Source organism: Ambystoma mexicanum, chromosome 9, assembly GCF_040938575.1.
Source record: "Ambystoma mexicanum isolate Mex_15411 chromosome 9, UKY_AmexF1_1, whole genome shotgun sequence".
NCBI lineage: Eukaryota > Metazoa > Chordata > Amphibia > Caudata > Ambystomatidae > Ambystoma > Ambystoma mexicanum.
In genome coordinates this window covers 126,609,747-126,625,777 of record NC_090931.1, presented here as the reverse complement: position 1 = coordinate 126,625,777, position 16,031 = coordinate 126,609,747, and the positions used below count along the sequence as shown (strand labels likewise).

Below are 16,031 nucleotides of genomic sequence, written 5' to 3'. Positions count from 1 at the left end.
ACGTCGGGCCGACAAAACGCCAGTAATGAATTAATTTGTGAGTGAGGCAAAGGGGTGGGCATGGAGACGGCTTTTGCAGGAGGTTGCTGTTGCATGCAAAGTTGGGCTGCATCATCTTGTGATAGCTGGGCTTGTGCAAAGGAACTTAGATGGGGTTAACCCCTGCAGTGCCTCCCGAGGGCACCAAGACCCATGGAGTCAGTGATCTGCGCCGATTCCTGACAGACTGGTTCCTACTTCCTTGCCAGTCTGAAAATTGCCTGGACGGCTGATCTTCTTGATGACTGCTGATTCTAACTGAAGGTTTCCCTATCCCCAGGAGCTGAAATACTGACTTTGTTCTATTGACTTTCTCTAACTTCTTAAAGTGCCCACAGGGACACTAGAAATATTACTCACGTGTAATCTGGTGAATTCATGCTTAGATAGTTGCTTGTGATTTTCTACAACAGTTGATTTTTACTACTTACCAGCATTTCTTTGTCAATTTCTATGTAAAATCAATAACCCTCATTGCTCATCTGCACAGTGCTTTTTCTACTGGTTACAAATGTTTTTGCGGTCTTTAAAAGACGCTGTACTGTTTCTACAGATCGTGTGCTAAATGTTGGTACTTTCCTGTAAATGTATAGAGTATTTTTCGCTAAGTATACTGTGTGGCCAATCCTTTATCGCGTGATTTTATGGTTGACTATCTTTAACGGCTTCTACTCTCCACTCATAAAAGTCTAGCTGCTCTGTCACGTTACCAAGGTGAGAATCCAGTCTAAATTGGGGGTAAATCCTGCCTAACACTACAGTTTGTTTTTTCTAAGCTCTGCTCAAAGAAAACACGTTCTAGCAATTGGATTCTGTGGTGAATGCTTTTGAAAGCAGCCAGCGTAGACTGACTGTCTGTCAATGGTGCGGCTTGATGGCTGTGTTTGCACGTGCGTGAACGTTGCACGTTGTAAGGGTCTTTCCTTGCGCTTCGAGTGCCATTGTGCTGAATCTATCAACTACCAGAGAGCCGAGTGGTCTATGTGTTCCCGCTCTCCTGTCTTAGTGGGCCTGTGTGGGTCTTTTACTGTTTCTGCATCAAGCCGGCATTTCCCTTCAGAATTACTCAAGGAGACTTCGGATGGTGCAAGTCGTGTCTCCCCTTGGGGTGGGGGGCTGCCTGTGCAGTGATTCGTTGTAAGTACAGATTTAGCGGTCCCGGTCCCCCATTTACACAATGCCTGTGTCTCCTCTGTCTTTATTTTAATTTCACCTGATCAAATATTTTCAGTGACTGCGGAGTTCCTCTTAGGGAAACTTTTAACTGCCATACCGTTTTACTTTTACTTAATAGTTAAGTTGTAAAATAATGCCTGCCAAGCAGCATTCTTAGCAAATCCGGAGCAAGACACGTGGTCCTTTTAAACATAACCTGAGCCAAGTGTCCAATGGCTCTATGGTAGTTGTGAATGATAACCGGAGAAAAAAAGATGAAACTGATGGTCTTAATTCGGAGCAAACTAAGATCACAGGTTTCCTCTCTGCTCCAAAACCCAGCGTTACAGGCGGGGGCGATGCAGTGACGAAGACTGTGTGAGTCTCTGCCCCTACTGATATCCCGCTTTCCCAGGCAGTTCATAATAATTTGTTGCTTAATCTTTGCCTGAATTTGCAACGTGAATCTCTTGTTCTACCTCATCCGAGCAAGCCTGATCGGCCCATGAACACACATGATAATATCATAGGAACTAATTTATCTGCCTCGCCTCAACTAGAACGATTAGCCACAGACTTGGATGACGCTACTCGTGACTCAGAGACCTCAATGAGTACCACCAAAACCAAATCTGAGGCGGAAAATGATACTCATTCTCAACGTGATAGCTGCGACTGTTGATGTGATTTTGGGAATTTGCTTGTCACTGGTGAAAGAACAACATGAGTTAAGTAAAACTCTTGCCAGAGTTGTAGATATTATCCTATCAAACAGTACCAGGGCAGGAAATATTGAATGCTCGGCAGACTCTGCATAGAATTGCTCCTCTCCTTACCCCGTGAGATCTCAGCAATCTGTAATGTAACCTTGTGCTCTGGGCTGCATGCTAGCCCTGCTTGCATTGAGGTCATGGTACCCATTACTGAAATTAATGGACACTTACAAGGCGTTAGCAAGGGTAACAGCCAAGAGGCAAATATTTATGGGGAGCGTAAAAGAATGTGGCAAAAACTAAATAATAAGAGGAGACAAAAGAAACAAAAAGCTGAGGAACAGAGTGTTACCCTATGCACTAAGGAGAAAGCTAACAAAGAACAGAGGGGCGTTGGCAGTAACCAACACTGATGATTTAGAATGCATCAGTATTGCGGAAGGATATGGTGTGCTGCATGTGGAGAACCCTGATGCCAAAACACAAACTAAATCTTGTCAAGTTCACTGCCATAAGGGTCCGCTGGATAAGTGGTTGCGTGCAGATGCAAAGGCCCCTGGGATTACTTTGGGGATAGAAGTCCTGGAGGATAATGCTCTGTGTATCATGGTTAATAGACAACCCCAAGTGAATTATCCTGTTATTTGGGCCCTGACTTGAGTATCCATTGGTACGCAAGAAAGTTTCGGAAGAAGCATAAGATCTGGGGTAAAACTGCAACCTGCAGAACTTCCACTGGTTGACAACGGGGACCCCGATCTAGACACTACGGGGCAACCAGGGACGATTGTGGAAGGAGCCAATCCTGGGGAAAATGGGAAGATCATGGTGTTATTCCCCACAGCAGATAGCCCTTTCATGGATCGAGGTAGAATCCTACAGCAACTGCACCACATACCACGGTTTGGATATGTCTGACCAAAAAACATTTGGTTGCGGCAAATAGATCATATTGTATGATGTGCGGCACAGCTTTGCGGGTTAAAAAAAAAGTGTTCGTCACCCCCTTCCCTCACTTACCTGTTATCACGCCGCCTAGTCCACTTCAGCCCTGCAGCGTCAGATCCATCCCTCCAACGAGGATCGGCTCTGACGCCGCTGGGTCCTTTTTCCTTCTTTTTTCGGTCCCAATATTGAGGAAGTGTGGACACCCCTGAAAACCCCCAGGGCTAATACATGCTGAACATAGGGAGCAGGGGACACCCCCGCAATCCACGCTCCACATATTCAGTATGTATTAGCCTAATTGTTCGGTTTTATTTGATCAAAATGTTCCTGACCAAATTCGGTCAAATGTAACATTCGGTCAAATAAAACCGAACAGTTATACTAATACCTGAAATTAATAATTGCCTTGATTTCACATAATACGGAACAGCCCTGATTTGAAAAAGGCCCAGAAGGGCCGAAACACGTGTTATCAACCTAAGGCCAATTTGTGAATAAACACGTATTCATTTAATTGGGCGCACAGTCCTGGATTTTCTTTCCAGTGTTGCATTATTGTCTTTGACGGGTTTCCCTTGGCTTACCGTCAATCCAGTGACCTGCGACTACAACAGATCAATATGGGGGATTAGGGGTTTCCCTATCCCCAATTAAACTATCTAATCAAGCTTTCTAACGTTAAAGATCACCTTCAGTATAATTGTTGAATTAGGAGTCGCCTAACAGACCAGCTGCACATATAAGCCTGGCCTTTACGTAAAGCATATTAATACCTGTACAACAGCTGAGATCTATCTCCACACTGTATAAATAATGTGGTGTTGCCGGATTTATATAGTGACAGTAACAGGGTCCTTATAAAATCTGGTTCGATCTCATTGTGTGCAAAGTATATTCACAAATCTTACTGACGCCTCTCATGGAATGCCAGAAGATACCGCTCCTTTGTGGTTAATCCAGAAGGCCAATCTATATTAGTCTCTTGCAATATCTTCATACTCCAGGAGACTTGGTTAAGGGGCGGTTTTGTAATGGATGGCTATAATATCATATGCCGAACGGCTATTCGTTCTGATAAGGGTCGGTCCTATGGTGGGCTTTGTACTGTGGCGAAACCCCATATCACTATGTGCGAGAACAAAGGATTTGTTACACTACCTTTTGTCCTCTGTGCTTCATTGACAGGAGATTTCATTTTCAGGAGAAAGACCCTATTGATTCATTTACATGATCCCCGGGTTGTATAAATACTCCCCCAATTGGGGGACAGTGCATCCAGGACCCCGGAGGTGCAGGAGCACCTACCACTGCAGGAGCAGTGGTGCCAGCATCCCTGCTACTATCTGCTGGTCAAGGTAGGCACCCTGCCGTAAATCCCGACCCCCAACACCACCATTCGCCCCAACACGGAGACCGCCGTATTTGTGCTGCATTATTCATGGCATAGAAGGATAAAATCCTTTCTGGCTTCGATTTGAGGCCAACACTGATATTTTAGCATTTTCCACTGGCCTCCATTGGAACACACGAGGTGTTCCAGTTCCAAGATGGCCGCCGGCATCTTCCTCGCCTCCCCGATGTCCACCTGACCGAAGCGCATGATTCCATTGGCCAGCCGCAGCTTCACAAGGCCAATCACGCGCCGGCAGGCGAACGCCGGCCCTCTCCCAAAGGATCCTCTCCACAAGGATCGTGCCCTGTCTGGAGCCTGTGCGGAGACTCCAGAGGCCTCGGCCATGAACCCTGCCCCTCTGTAACCCATCGGCTAAGCACCCTTAATGCCGCTCGTGACATTCTGCTCAAATTATATGTGCACTCCATGCCAACCGTACTACTGTAGCGCTCATGCAAGATGCAGTTGCACATCATTGTCACTGACCTCAAACTCTGCTATGGTCCCGCTCGCTCTGCGTGATGTATTACTGAGCTACACTAGGCCGCTCTGTGCAATGTTTAAGCCCAATATTTCTTACTTTTGATCACTTATTTGACTCTGCACATATGTATTTTCAGGTTTACAATATATCAGGTTCCCAGTTAGCACTAAACAGAACATTGCATTTCAGCGTCTACTTAACCTGATACTGTACTCAGCATATCTTACACGGATCAACCATTGCGTGGCTGAGGTACGCGTACCATTACAGTAAACACATCTAAACTGTCCTGACTGTCATTGCACCTAATACGGTCTTGGTTGTCATTGCATCTGACTACCTTGTACACTGTGTTTAGGCCCACCTAGTTAAAGTGAATCTGCCTACTGTGGTCTACCTTAGAGTATTCTATGTACCTTGTACACTGTGTTTAGGCCCACTTAGTTAAGGTTGCAGACCTCTTTTGATTTGTGTTGTGCCTTATGGCCGCAAACTGACCACATTTGATTTATGTTGTGCCTTATGGTCGTTAACAGACCACATCTGATTGTGTTGTGCCTTATGGTCGTTAACAGACCACATCTGATTTGTTTTGTGCCCTATGGTCACTAACTGACCACATTTGACTTGTGCCCTATGGTCGCTAACTGACCACATTTGATTGTGTTGTGCCTTATGGTCGTTAACAGACCACACCTGATTTGTGTTGTGCCCTATGTTCACTAACTGACCACATTTGACTTGTGCCCTATGGTCGCTAACTGACCACATTTGATTTATGTTGTGCCTGATTTGTGTTGTGCCCTATAGTCACTAACAGACACTCTGATTGTGTTGTACCCTATGATCACGCACAGAATATGCATTTCAGGTCACACTGTGAGTCTTGAATATCATGCCCCATATTATTTGGTAAACCCCTGGCCGACAACCAGCCACCCGCTATCTACACTGCGCTACTCTAGCCAGACATCCTAGCGACGTTAGGGATATTAATAGTATCAGTTAACCACACTAACCACCATGTGCAGAAACCTGACCTCCCTGACCTTCATAACTATAACCATGGCCTTTGCTACCTACAGCACTAGCCCCCCCACAGACAGAAACCTTAGACTTAGGGCAAGACTACCTTGCATATACGAACCCAAAAGAAATAGCACTAACCATACTGTTAGATCCCCAACTATACAGAGGCACTTGGACAATCTAACCCAAGCCACAACACCCTTAACTCCGACCCCTAACCCCACTCATTATCACAAAAAGAAACACCCGAGTCCAAACAAGCACACAGATAAATCTGCAAGCTATCCCGCCCCTAAGAACACCCTATCTCTTACTGGATCCCTGATCAATGCTAGATCCATGGTAGCCCATGCAACTGAAATTGCTGACATACTGAACAGCAGCAGTATTGACCTCCTCGCCGTAACAGAAACATGGCTTCACGAGGCAGCAGGACCCTCCCTGATGTTAGCCGTACCTGACAATTACCAGATCCAGAGGGTAGACAGACCCAATGCCAAAGGTGGTGGCCTAGCCATCATCGCTAAAACTACTCTTCCTATCAGACTCACCACCTCACCCCCATGTGCTTCCTGCGAAGTACTATCAGCAAAAATGCAACTTTCCAACAATCGCACGCTAACTACTCACCTGATCTATAGGCCCCCAGTCCCCCTGGGAACCTTCGAAGATGACCTTACCACCCTCATAGCGAACAATACCCAAAATCACTCACAAACACTACTGCTGGGCGACTTCAACATTGGCTTTAGTGAGCTTGACAACAAAAATGCCCTCGCTATAACAGCTTTTCTAAAAGACCACGGCCTCACTCAAAAAGTCCTCTCCCCTACACATGCCAAAGGCAGAACCCTTGACTGGGTAACATAGTCATCACCGACATCATCCCTCAACTATGGACTGACCACTATCTAATAAACTTCACTGCCACACTTGACCTCCTCAGCCCTAAAATTATCAAAATGATCCCACCACTTCCCACCAGAAGTAAAAAAGACATCACCACAGAAAAACTCATCCCCCTTCTCCTGCCCACTATCAATGGCCTGAAGGACAATACTGACCCAGACACCTTAGTAGACACCTTTAATATAGCCATGTCTCATGCACTAGACACGATTGCACCTCCAAAACTTCGCATAGCTAAACAAGTATCTCACCTCAATGCTTGGTCCACACACCCAATTTAAAGACCTGAGAAAGCAGAAACGAAAACTCCAAACCATTTGGCGTAACTCGCCTACCGACGTTAACAAAGCTAACTTAACCCAATTCACTAAACATTACAAGTCAGAAATTATCAACACAAAAAAAATGTATTCAATAACAGAGTTACCAATTCCAAATCTAATACCAAGGAACTCTTTGCCATCCTACGGGAAATGGAATCCCCCATCCAACCCACTGACACGGTCCCCAAGGACAAGATATGGTGCACTAATATCCAGAATACCCTATCAAATAAAATCTCCACCCTCCAACTTAAAATAAATAATAAAAAGGATGCCCTCTCCTCTACTGATCAACAAGAACCTCCAGTGACTAAACCTAATACTATCCCCCCTTTTAGCTTTAAACCTATCTCCATCTTCGACACTGAAAAGGTTATCCTCTCACTGAAGCCTTCCAACTGCAAGGGCGACAGTTTCCCAGCTCAAATAATAAAGGATGCAGCTAGAGATTTAGCCCCATTTATATCGAAGCTTATTAACTCCTCCTTCAAATCCAATACTGTGCCAGCCAACCTAAAAGAATCTTGGGTTCTCTCCCTGCTTAAAAAACGAACCCTCGATCCATCCATCCCAACCAATTACAGACCTATCACCACTGTACCCTTTCTACTAAAAATTATCGATAGAGTAGCCTATCTCCAAATTCAAGATTACTTAGAAATTAACCATCTTTTTGGCTCGCGCCAATCGGGTTTCCGCCCCCTCCATGGCACTGAAACAGCCTTGATAGATCTTAAAACTAAAATGGAGGAATTTAAGGATAGCGGTAAAACAGCGCTGCTGCTCCTACTGGACTTGTCAGCAACTTTTGATCTGGTGGATCATGCAGTCTTATGCAACCACCTCAAGCTCGCTGCCAACTCCACAGGAGAAGCCATAGCATGGGTCCAATCCTTTCTAGCCAACCGGACCATGAGAGTGTTTTCCACTTCCACTTGTGCCGATCCCATCCAAATTACATGTGGAGTCCCACAGGGCTCCTGTGTCTCACCTACCATGTACAACATTTTCACCAAGCCACTGTTCGACAAGTTGGACAGACTGGGTGTCACCTACACAAATTACGCAGATGACACCCAGATCCTCATACCCCTTTTGGGCAACTATCAAGCGGACCTGGCTTTGGTGAATAAAATCTACATCCTCATTCAGGCATGGATGGCCACCCATGGCCTCTGCCTGAACGACGATAAAACTGAAATCTTGCTCCTCGGATCAGACCATAACCTATCTAAACTTACCCCAGACTATACCTCGTTCAACATTGACAATAATACTATCAAGGTTACGCGTGCGGTCAAAACCCTAGGTTTTTACCTTGACTCAGCCCTCACTCTCAAAAAGCAAGTGAACTCCCTCGCCTCCACAACCACCTACATGTGTAAACTTATCCGTGCCGCCAAACCCTTCCTATCGAGCGCCAACTGCCTCACCTTGGCCAATGCCCTTATGTCCAGACTGGACTATTGCAACGCCTTATATTCTGGTGCTAATAAGGCGGTTACAGATAAACTCCAAAGACTACAAAATAATGCTCTTAGAGCAGCTCTGAACATCCCACGCAGAGAGCATATCACCAAACACCGGACCGAGGCCCACTGGCTCAAAATCAAGGACAGAATCCTCCTTAAAACCATATCCCTCACAGCCAAATGCCTCAACAATCAAGCACCCCCCTACCTAGCTGAAAGAATCAACTGGAGACCCTCTAACCGACTGACTAGATCTGCCAACACCTTCTTACTTGAAGTCCCGAGATTCAAACTTACCACGGCGGGCGGATCCAGCTTCCCAGTTAGAGCTGCACAATCTTGGAACACACTCCCACTTGACCTCAGATGCCCTCTACCTTACACTAGATTTAGATCCAATGCCATCAAATGGCTGCACAACAACGATTTGTAACACCTGTTAAGACAATACTCTTCTGCATTTACCTATTTTGGTCCTACATGTACTGCCTCACCTGTATCATCTGTTGTAAGTTACCACTGTTTTTTTTTTTTTGCAATAGCCTGTGTCAGGCTTTGTAACCAAGCTTTGAGTCTACTTGTACTGTTGCGCCCAGATGCCCACGGGCTTGGAGCGCATTACCAAATAAATAAACAAACAAACAAATTGCATTTATTTTTAGAAATAACTATGATGAAGTGGATATCAGATCACCCTAAGGCAAATATTATTGTTGCCGGAGATTGTAACTCTTATTGTAGCTACGCTTATGATACTGAACCAGAATTGAATGCAGATCTTCTGGGAGTGGCGTAGCGGTTCAACATAAACATGGTATGCCTTCCAATGGGACTCATTGTAAACAAGAGAGAAAATGGTCGACTTTGGGTTGATTTCCTCCCAAGGATTTGAATTAGCCTTTGTAAATCCTAATTCAGTCTCTGGTCATTGTGGATTTCATACTTGGACAAATGTGAAAGTTTAATTTAGGGTGGATTATGTTTTTGTGGGGCCTGGTATTAGGTAATCGATTATAAATTTGATGTGCATGATGCTCCCCTCTGGGATCTTGCTATATTGTATTTGACCATGGACATGCACAAGGAAAAGAGATATCAAGTATTTCAGCAAAAGATAAATGTTAGAGCAACAGGGAAATGGAATTATATCGACCGAATGCCAATGTGGATAGGTGTAATCATGTGCTGACCCATAGTGCTGGCTCCACCTTGGAATCGCTAGCTCACCGTCGCTTGGATCTTTACACCGCAATAAATAATTTGGTGAATAACACTATGAAGAGCAAAGTGGTGATGAATGGTAGCAAAGCTACTGATGGCTCCTTCAATGTGAATATTCACAGGCAGAAAAGGTTGATTCTTATTGCCTTATGTAAAATTAAAAAGACTGAGGGGGTCATTACAACCCAGGCGCTAATTGCGCCAACTTTACCACCATGGTGTAAACTATGTTTACACCATGGCGGATTTACCGCCCCATTCCAAGGTGAGTGGGGCGGTAAATCCCCATTTCCCATTTTCCCTTCCCCATTCCCATTTTTGCCCCATAGGGCATAATGGGAGTGGGGAAGGCGCTAATTACGCCACCGTAAATTACGGTGGCGTAATTAGCATCATGGCAGGTTAGCGCCATGGATTTTAACGGCTGCTAAAAGCAGCCGTTAAAATCAGAAGAGGCGTTAAGGGTTAACGACAGCGTTAACCCTTAACGCCTGGGTCGTAATGAGGCCCTGAGTTACAGCCACAAGGTTAAACTAAACACGGCTGCGCATCTACGTTCAAAATATAAAAATTGGCTTAAATCTTACAAACATGACTTGAATAATGGCAACTGGAATTTAATATTTGGGATGCTTAAAGCTAGTGATAACAAAATGTTCTGGTATTTATATTGATTGCGTTTGGCTGAAGATAAATCCAACTAGGGGAACCCATTTCGGAAGACACCTGGGTGACCTGTATTACATTTCCATGACTAAAGTCTGAGATGCACTGGGAAATAAATACTCAAATGATAAGGCTAATGTGGGATTTGAGTATGATGACATACTTGATGTCATCATGAAACTCAAGGCGTTCAGAGCGCCTGGGCCTGATGGAATTGCCAATGTAGTTATGAATCGACACCAGACTTGTTGGCACAGCTTCGCCATGAGATTTTTTTCCTCTATATTAAATCAGGGTGTTATCCTGGACAGCTGGAGGAAATCCATTTTGATCTCTGTTTTTAAAAGGGCCGGAGAACAGAGCCCCATAATTACTGACCATATTAGCCATGATAGATTCAAGCTGCAAGATATGTTCTTCTTTGTAGTTAATTAAAATGAAGAAATGGGTTGAGAAGAAAAAATGTATAATAAAGCAGCAAACTGGCTTCAGACATGGTTTAAGTGCCGTACACAATATCTGGGCACTATAGTACATGATATGATAGGTAACGCGCTTAATGCCCAGAGGTTTCTGAATGCAGACCGGGTATCGAACCTGTGTTACTCTCTGTCGTCTTGATTCCAATGCGAGCACGTTGCCCCGGAGATATCCTCCCGAGAGTGATACACGATAGCTGATATTCATTGAAGTCCTGTAAATAAATGTTATCTCTCTTACATAGACTGTGGTAGTGCATTTGGCTGTGTTGTACGTGCTAGATTATGGGATAAACTCAAAGTGCAGCATTGGCCCACTCATCCGTCACTTTACTAGGCAGATGTGTACTAGCACTTCTGTGGCTGTCAGATTGGAGCAGGAAGGGTTGATACAGAAGTTCATTGACACGAACCATGGCTGCAAACAAGGGTGTGCAATGACCCCCCTCCTCTAGAACATATATGTGGTGGATTTGGATGAAGCTTTAAAGCATTGCCATAATTTCCCCACTAAATTGGGTGAAGAGTACCTATCTTGTCTTTCTCACGCTGATCATATGATCCTGCTCGACCCTACCCCCATAGGATTTCAGCATTCTCTTAAGGGAATACATGCCTTTGTAATCACCAACAATTTAAAACTGAACCTAATGAAATCTAAGCTTATGCTTATAGGTAAGAAATCTTGAGGCAAAAATTGCTATGATTGGAAGATTGAGAGGGAGTCATTAGAGGTAGTGGACTCCTATGTCTACTTGGGGATATCGATTAAGGACTGCCCTGAGTGGATCTACTATGGGAATGCACTCTGTAATAAAGTAACGAGAAACTGCGTGTTATTAGGATATCCAGAGATGTATAAGACTAGTGTGATGCACGGTAGATTATTTGAGTAGAAAGGGTTTGGCACTAGCTTTTGACTCAACTTGCGCTGCACTGGAATAATTCTGATATGTTTTTTATAATTTTGAATCAAGGTCACAGAAGGGGGAGCTGTTGCCCACACCTTGTGTATCGTGCGCTCAAATGCTAAATTGGAGAGCTCAAATAAAGGCCAAATTGGTGAGTTCTCAAGGCTGTGTGGCAGTTCTTTATAGGTTAGCGTCCATCTGTAGGGAGTCTGGCTGGTGGGTTCACTTCTGTTCCTTTTGTATTGGCTAGATAATGGCCCGGTTGGGCAGTGACATTCTGGCCTGTTGGAGGTGTCCTCTGGGTTTGTTTTACTGGTTAGCTCTGTCAGAGCTGGTAACCTATAAAAAAAATTGCCACACAACCTTGAGAACCTACCAAATTACCCTTGATAAAGACCCTGAGAGGTCGAACCGCTTGTCGGCTGACCACCTGTATTACACAAAACCCACCGAAAAATAGCATTTATTTGAGCGCAAAGTATCCAGGCTCAACTACATTGAGGTATGTTGTATGGCCTAGAGTTGTTTCCTGAACATTGTTTACAATGGTTCACAGTGTTGGTGGGAAAACGCCTTTGTTCTTTGTTGAGTCTCCCTAAAGCTGTACAGGTGGAGGTTGTAAGGTGTGAACTTGGACTGACCTCCCTATTGTCCCTTTGGAATGTTCAGCGTTGTAAACTATGTGTAAAATTGCTCCTTATCGAAGATAAAGAGGAGTCCCTTTTAGGCCTTACTGCGAATAGTTCTCGTAATAACACCACAAACTAAGCATATTCAGAACATTGACAGACCACCTTGGGGTTGCTAACGGCAACTGGCCTTGATCTCCCCACCAAGGAGAACACGCATATGTTCTTGACAAAATAGAAACCTAAAACCTTCGACTGGGACTGATCTCAAAACTTGGCGGCATTGTCTCGCAGAAAGAGATATAGAGAGTATATCAGACAAAGTTTTACACCGTCTCCGGAGGATAGCTCGGGGGCAACGTGCTCACCTTGAAAGCAAGACGACACAGAGCAACATAGGTTCGCACTTGGAAACCTCTTGGTATTAAGGACGTTATAAATAACCTATCACATCGCACGGGGGCAACCTGGGAGCTATTTATTAAAACATTGTGCCATGAATTTTCAACGATATATTGCATATCTGCATTTTCATAATCATATCTTGTATACACTTGAATAAACTGCAGCATGGCTTGGTCTCCCCTATGAAGAAAGACGGTGCCGTATGTGTAAGGAAAAGGTGGAAACCGCTAGACACGTTCTAACGAGTTGCCCTTACTTAGCTGAGTATTACTGGAAAGGATATATGTAAAATGTGAGAGTTCTCCATGTAGAAACGCTTCTGATCCATTTGGACGTGTATATATTGTGCAGAATCTCTGGTTATTACTGCTGCTTCGTATTATATTTGGAAATTCGCATTGGCTCTGTATAGTAGGATGACGTGATTACATTATGAGGTATGATTTAAATGTACGATTTATATTCTGGATTTTTAACGAATGATATGGCAAGAAGGTTTTTAAAATGTCTGTTATCAATCTGTTAACTGATGTATCATGATTTGGAATATTTTACAATATTTATTGTTTGCATTGTATGTTATCTTTTAAAGTGCAAAAGGTTTTATGCAAAGAAATAAGCACTATAAATAAACATTTCTTTAAAAAAAAAACTGGAAAAAACTCCCTTACAAGCAGCATTCAAATGGACAACTGTAATGGTAGCACATGGGCGTGGCAAGAACGGTGGCATCAAAGGACATGATAAAAACAGACGCACTTATTAGTTGATGTAAATGTTGACATGGCCCATGCACAGTATTGCCGCTGCTAATTGGTGGATTCGGGGCAGCGAATTTCAGAGAATACATGAGTCCAATGCATGGCGAGAGCAGAGGTCATTTTAGCAATGCCTGTGGAAGTTATCCTGAAATATGGCCTGCGGTTTGAAGCTATGCTGCGTTGCCTGCACAGACTGCAGTGTCCCACTGCCCGGGTATTCGTGGTGGGCATCCGAGCGTGCGCGCCCACACGGATCAGCTGCATGCACGCAAGAAGTTTACCTGGTGTTTTTAAGTAGGCCTTAAAGTTATATCTTGGCTTCCTACTTGATTGACAGTGTTCCTTAATGCTTTCAGGTCTGGAAGGAGGAAGGGTGCTACCCGTCGGAGCCTGTTTTCGTCCCACTGCCAGATTCCACGGCAGAAGATGATGGGGTTATTCTGTCTGTTGTGGTTACACCAAATGAGGTAATCGAAGATTCTATTCAATTTCGCGAAATCTGACCCTAGAAAACAATTCTCCTGAAAAGCAGCCCACGTGACGGTGCAAACACGACTTCTTTCATGTTAATCCCTCTGTCTTAAAATTCCTCCTGTCTTACTGCAGTGCATAGCTCTCAGGGATCAGTGCCTGAGAACATGTGCGAAACGTCAGTTGGATCTGGGACTTCATGTTTCATATATGGCACGTGAAAATCTGTCAGCATATGCACACGTTGATGTAGATACAATGCGAATGTGTAAATGTGTGGAACTGTGCAGCTCATTGAACTTCCCTTGCCTTTCTTTACAGTTTAAAGCTCTCTGGCGATTGGCTGCCTCTCCCAAACTCCATTGGCTCCATTATGCCGCCACAACAAGCAGCACTATTGTAACTATAACAATCACCCCCTTTAACTTCTGAAACCCCTGACTGATCTTCCCCAAACCGTCGAAGCCTGTGGGTTCACAACTTCACAAATAACGTTGGCACTTCTGGATTTGTAAAATATTGGTGTTTTTTACCAAAAGTCATAGGGACGAGAAACAAGCATTGCCAATGCCAATAGTTTGGGCATATACTGAAGTTATTTACATTTTGTATTCAAAGGCACCAGGGTGCAAGGAGGAGGGTCCAAAGTATTAAAGGAGGATGCAATAAGGAGCCCAGATGAGCAAGAGAAGGAAGAAAGGAAAGGAAGAGAAAGGGAAGGGAAGGAAAGGAAAGGGAAGGAAAGGAAACGAAGAGAAGAAGGGAAAGGGGAGTGAGGGCAGGCCAATCATGTCTATTGTATTGACATTACACTTCTCAAACGAGACCGGGTGTACGTTACAGGACAGTACATGAAGGACAGCATAATTCGGTCCACAGTAAAGCTCATACAGTATACATTCAGTCTCTGGGTTGAAGCATGATCAGAGTGGTACACGTATGTCCCTGGGGGCTTGAGTTTCTTCAGATGGAGAGCCTTAGGCAAAGCCATTTAACTTGTCAGGGTATTGATAAACATGGCTTTCCTAACACAGAGGTTACATTCTGAGCCGTGGGGTCATTCTTGCTATTATGCAACGTAAAAACAACCCAAAACTGCAACGTTTTTTCAGATCATATCGACAGCTCCACTTTCTATGACTATGGCTGAAGCATATCTCCCGCCGTCTGTGACTTCTGCAGGGTTCACTTGGGGCCATTTGAGAATGGGCATACTCCACTGTCAACCACTATAATTACAATGAAAAGACAGCCCTTCAAAAACCTATAAAACGGAGTCTAATGAAAAGAAAACTCAAAGAAAATCATTTTACTTGAGGTGGAAATCCAGCTTTTACCAGTTATGTGAGTGAGCAGCTCTGTTGCTAGCCCAGAGAAAAGAACCATTTCGTTCCCCCAACTTCAACTAAGTGCACACCAAGTATGAACACTTTGGGCCTCTTCACGAGTTGGGCGGTCTCCTGGCAGCATTACCGCCAGGATGCCGCCAGGGCCCGCCAACACCCCCGGCGCTATTAACGCCAGATCACGGGTTGGGCAGAATGTTAATTCCACATTGGGCCTATTCGGGAATTCCCCATTCTCCATTGGGCTCAATGGGGAATTTCTGACGCAATTACCGTCGGCGGTATTACCGCATGGTAATTGCACAGAACATTGGCAAATTCTCAGCACATTTACCCCAGCTCAGAGCTGGGGGTAAATGCAGCCAAACCCGTGATTTGGCGGACCTTTAAAAGCGGCAGTAATAGTATTACTGCCGCATTTTAGGGTTACTGCCAAACTCGTGATGAGGCTGTTTGTGCTTTGGCAATTGTATGGCACAGCATTTCCAGTTGTCATGCTGCCAACACCCAAGACTACTTCTTGTAACCACTTTCTTCTTGTAGCAATTGTTTTGCCGATAAAAGCACCAAAACCAAAAATAAAACGTTTGCTTGCTCAAGTGTTCGGCTACAACGATTGCACCTCAGGGGGTCCTGTTTCCAGAGCAGGTGCGTACCCACAAGACCACATAAAAGTG

At 44.4% G+C, this 16,031-nt stretch overlaps 1 protein-coding gene across 1 annotated transcript in view; it reads left to right on the top strand.

Annotated features, from left to right (window-relative positions):
• LOC138487726 (carotenoid-cleaving dioxygenase, mitochondrial-like) overlaps nt 1-16,031 on the top strand; it is a 192,495-nt gene that overhangs the window by 103,166 nt on the left and 73,298 nt on the right. Inside the window, exon 11 of the mRNA XM_069614273.1 lies at nt 13,894-14,004. Within this exon, the coding sequence (XP_069470374.1) occupies nt 13,894-14,004 (111 nt within the window). The remainder of the gene's footprint in view (nt 1-13,893; nt 14,005-16,031) is intronic.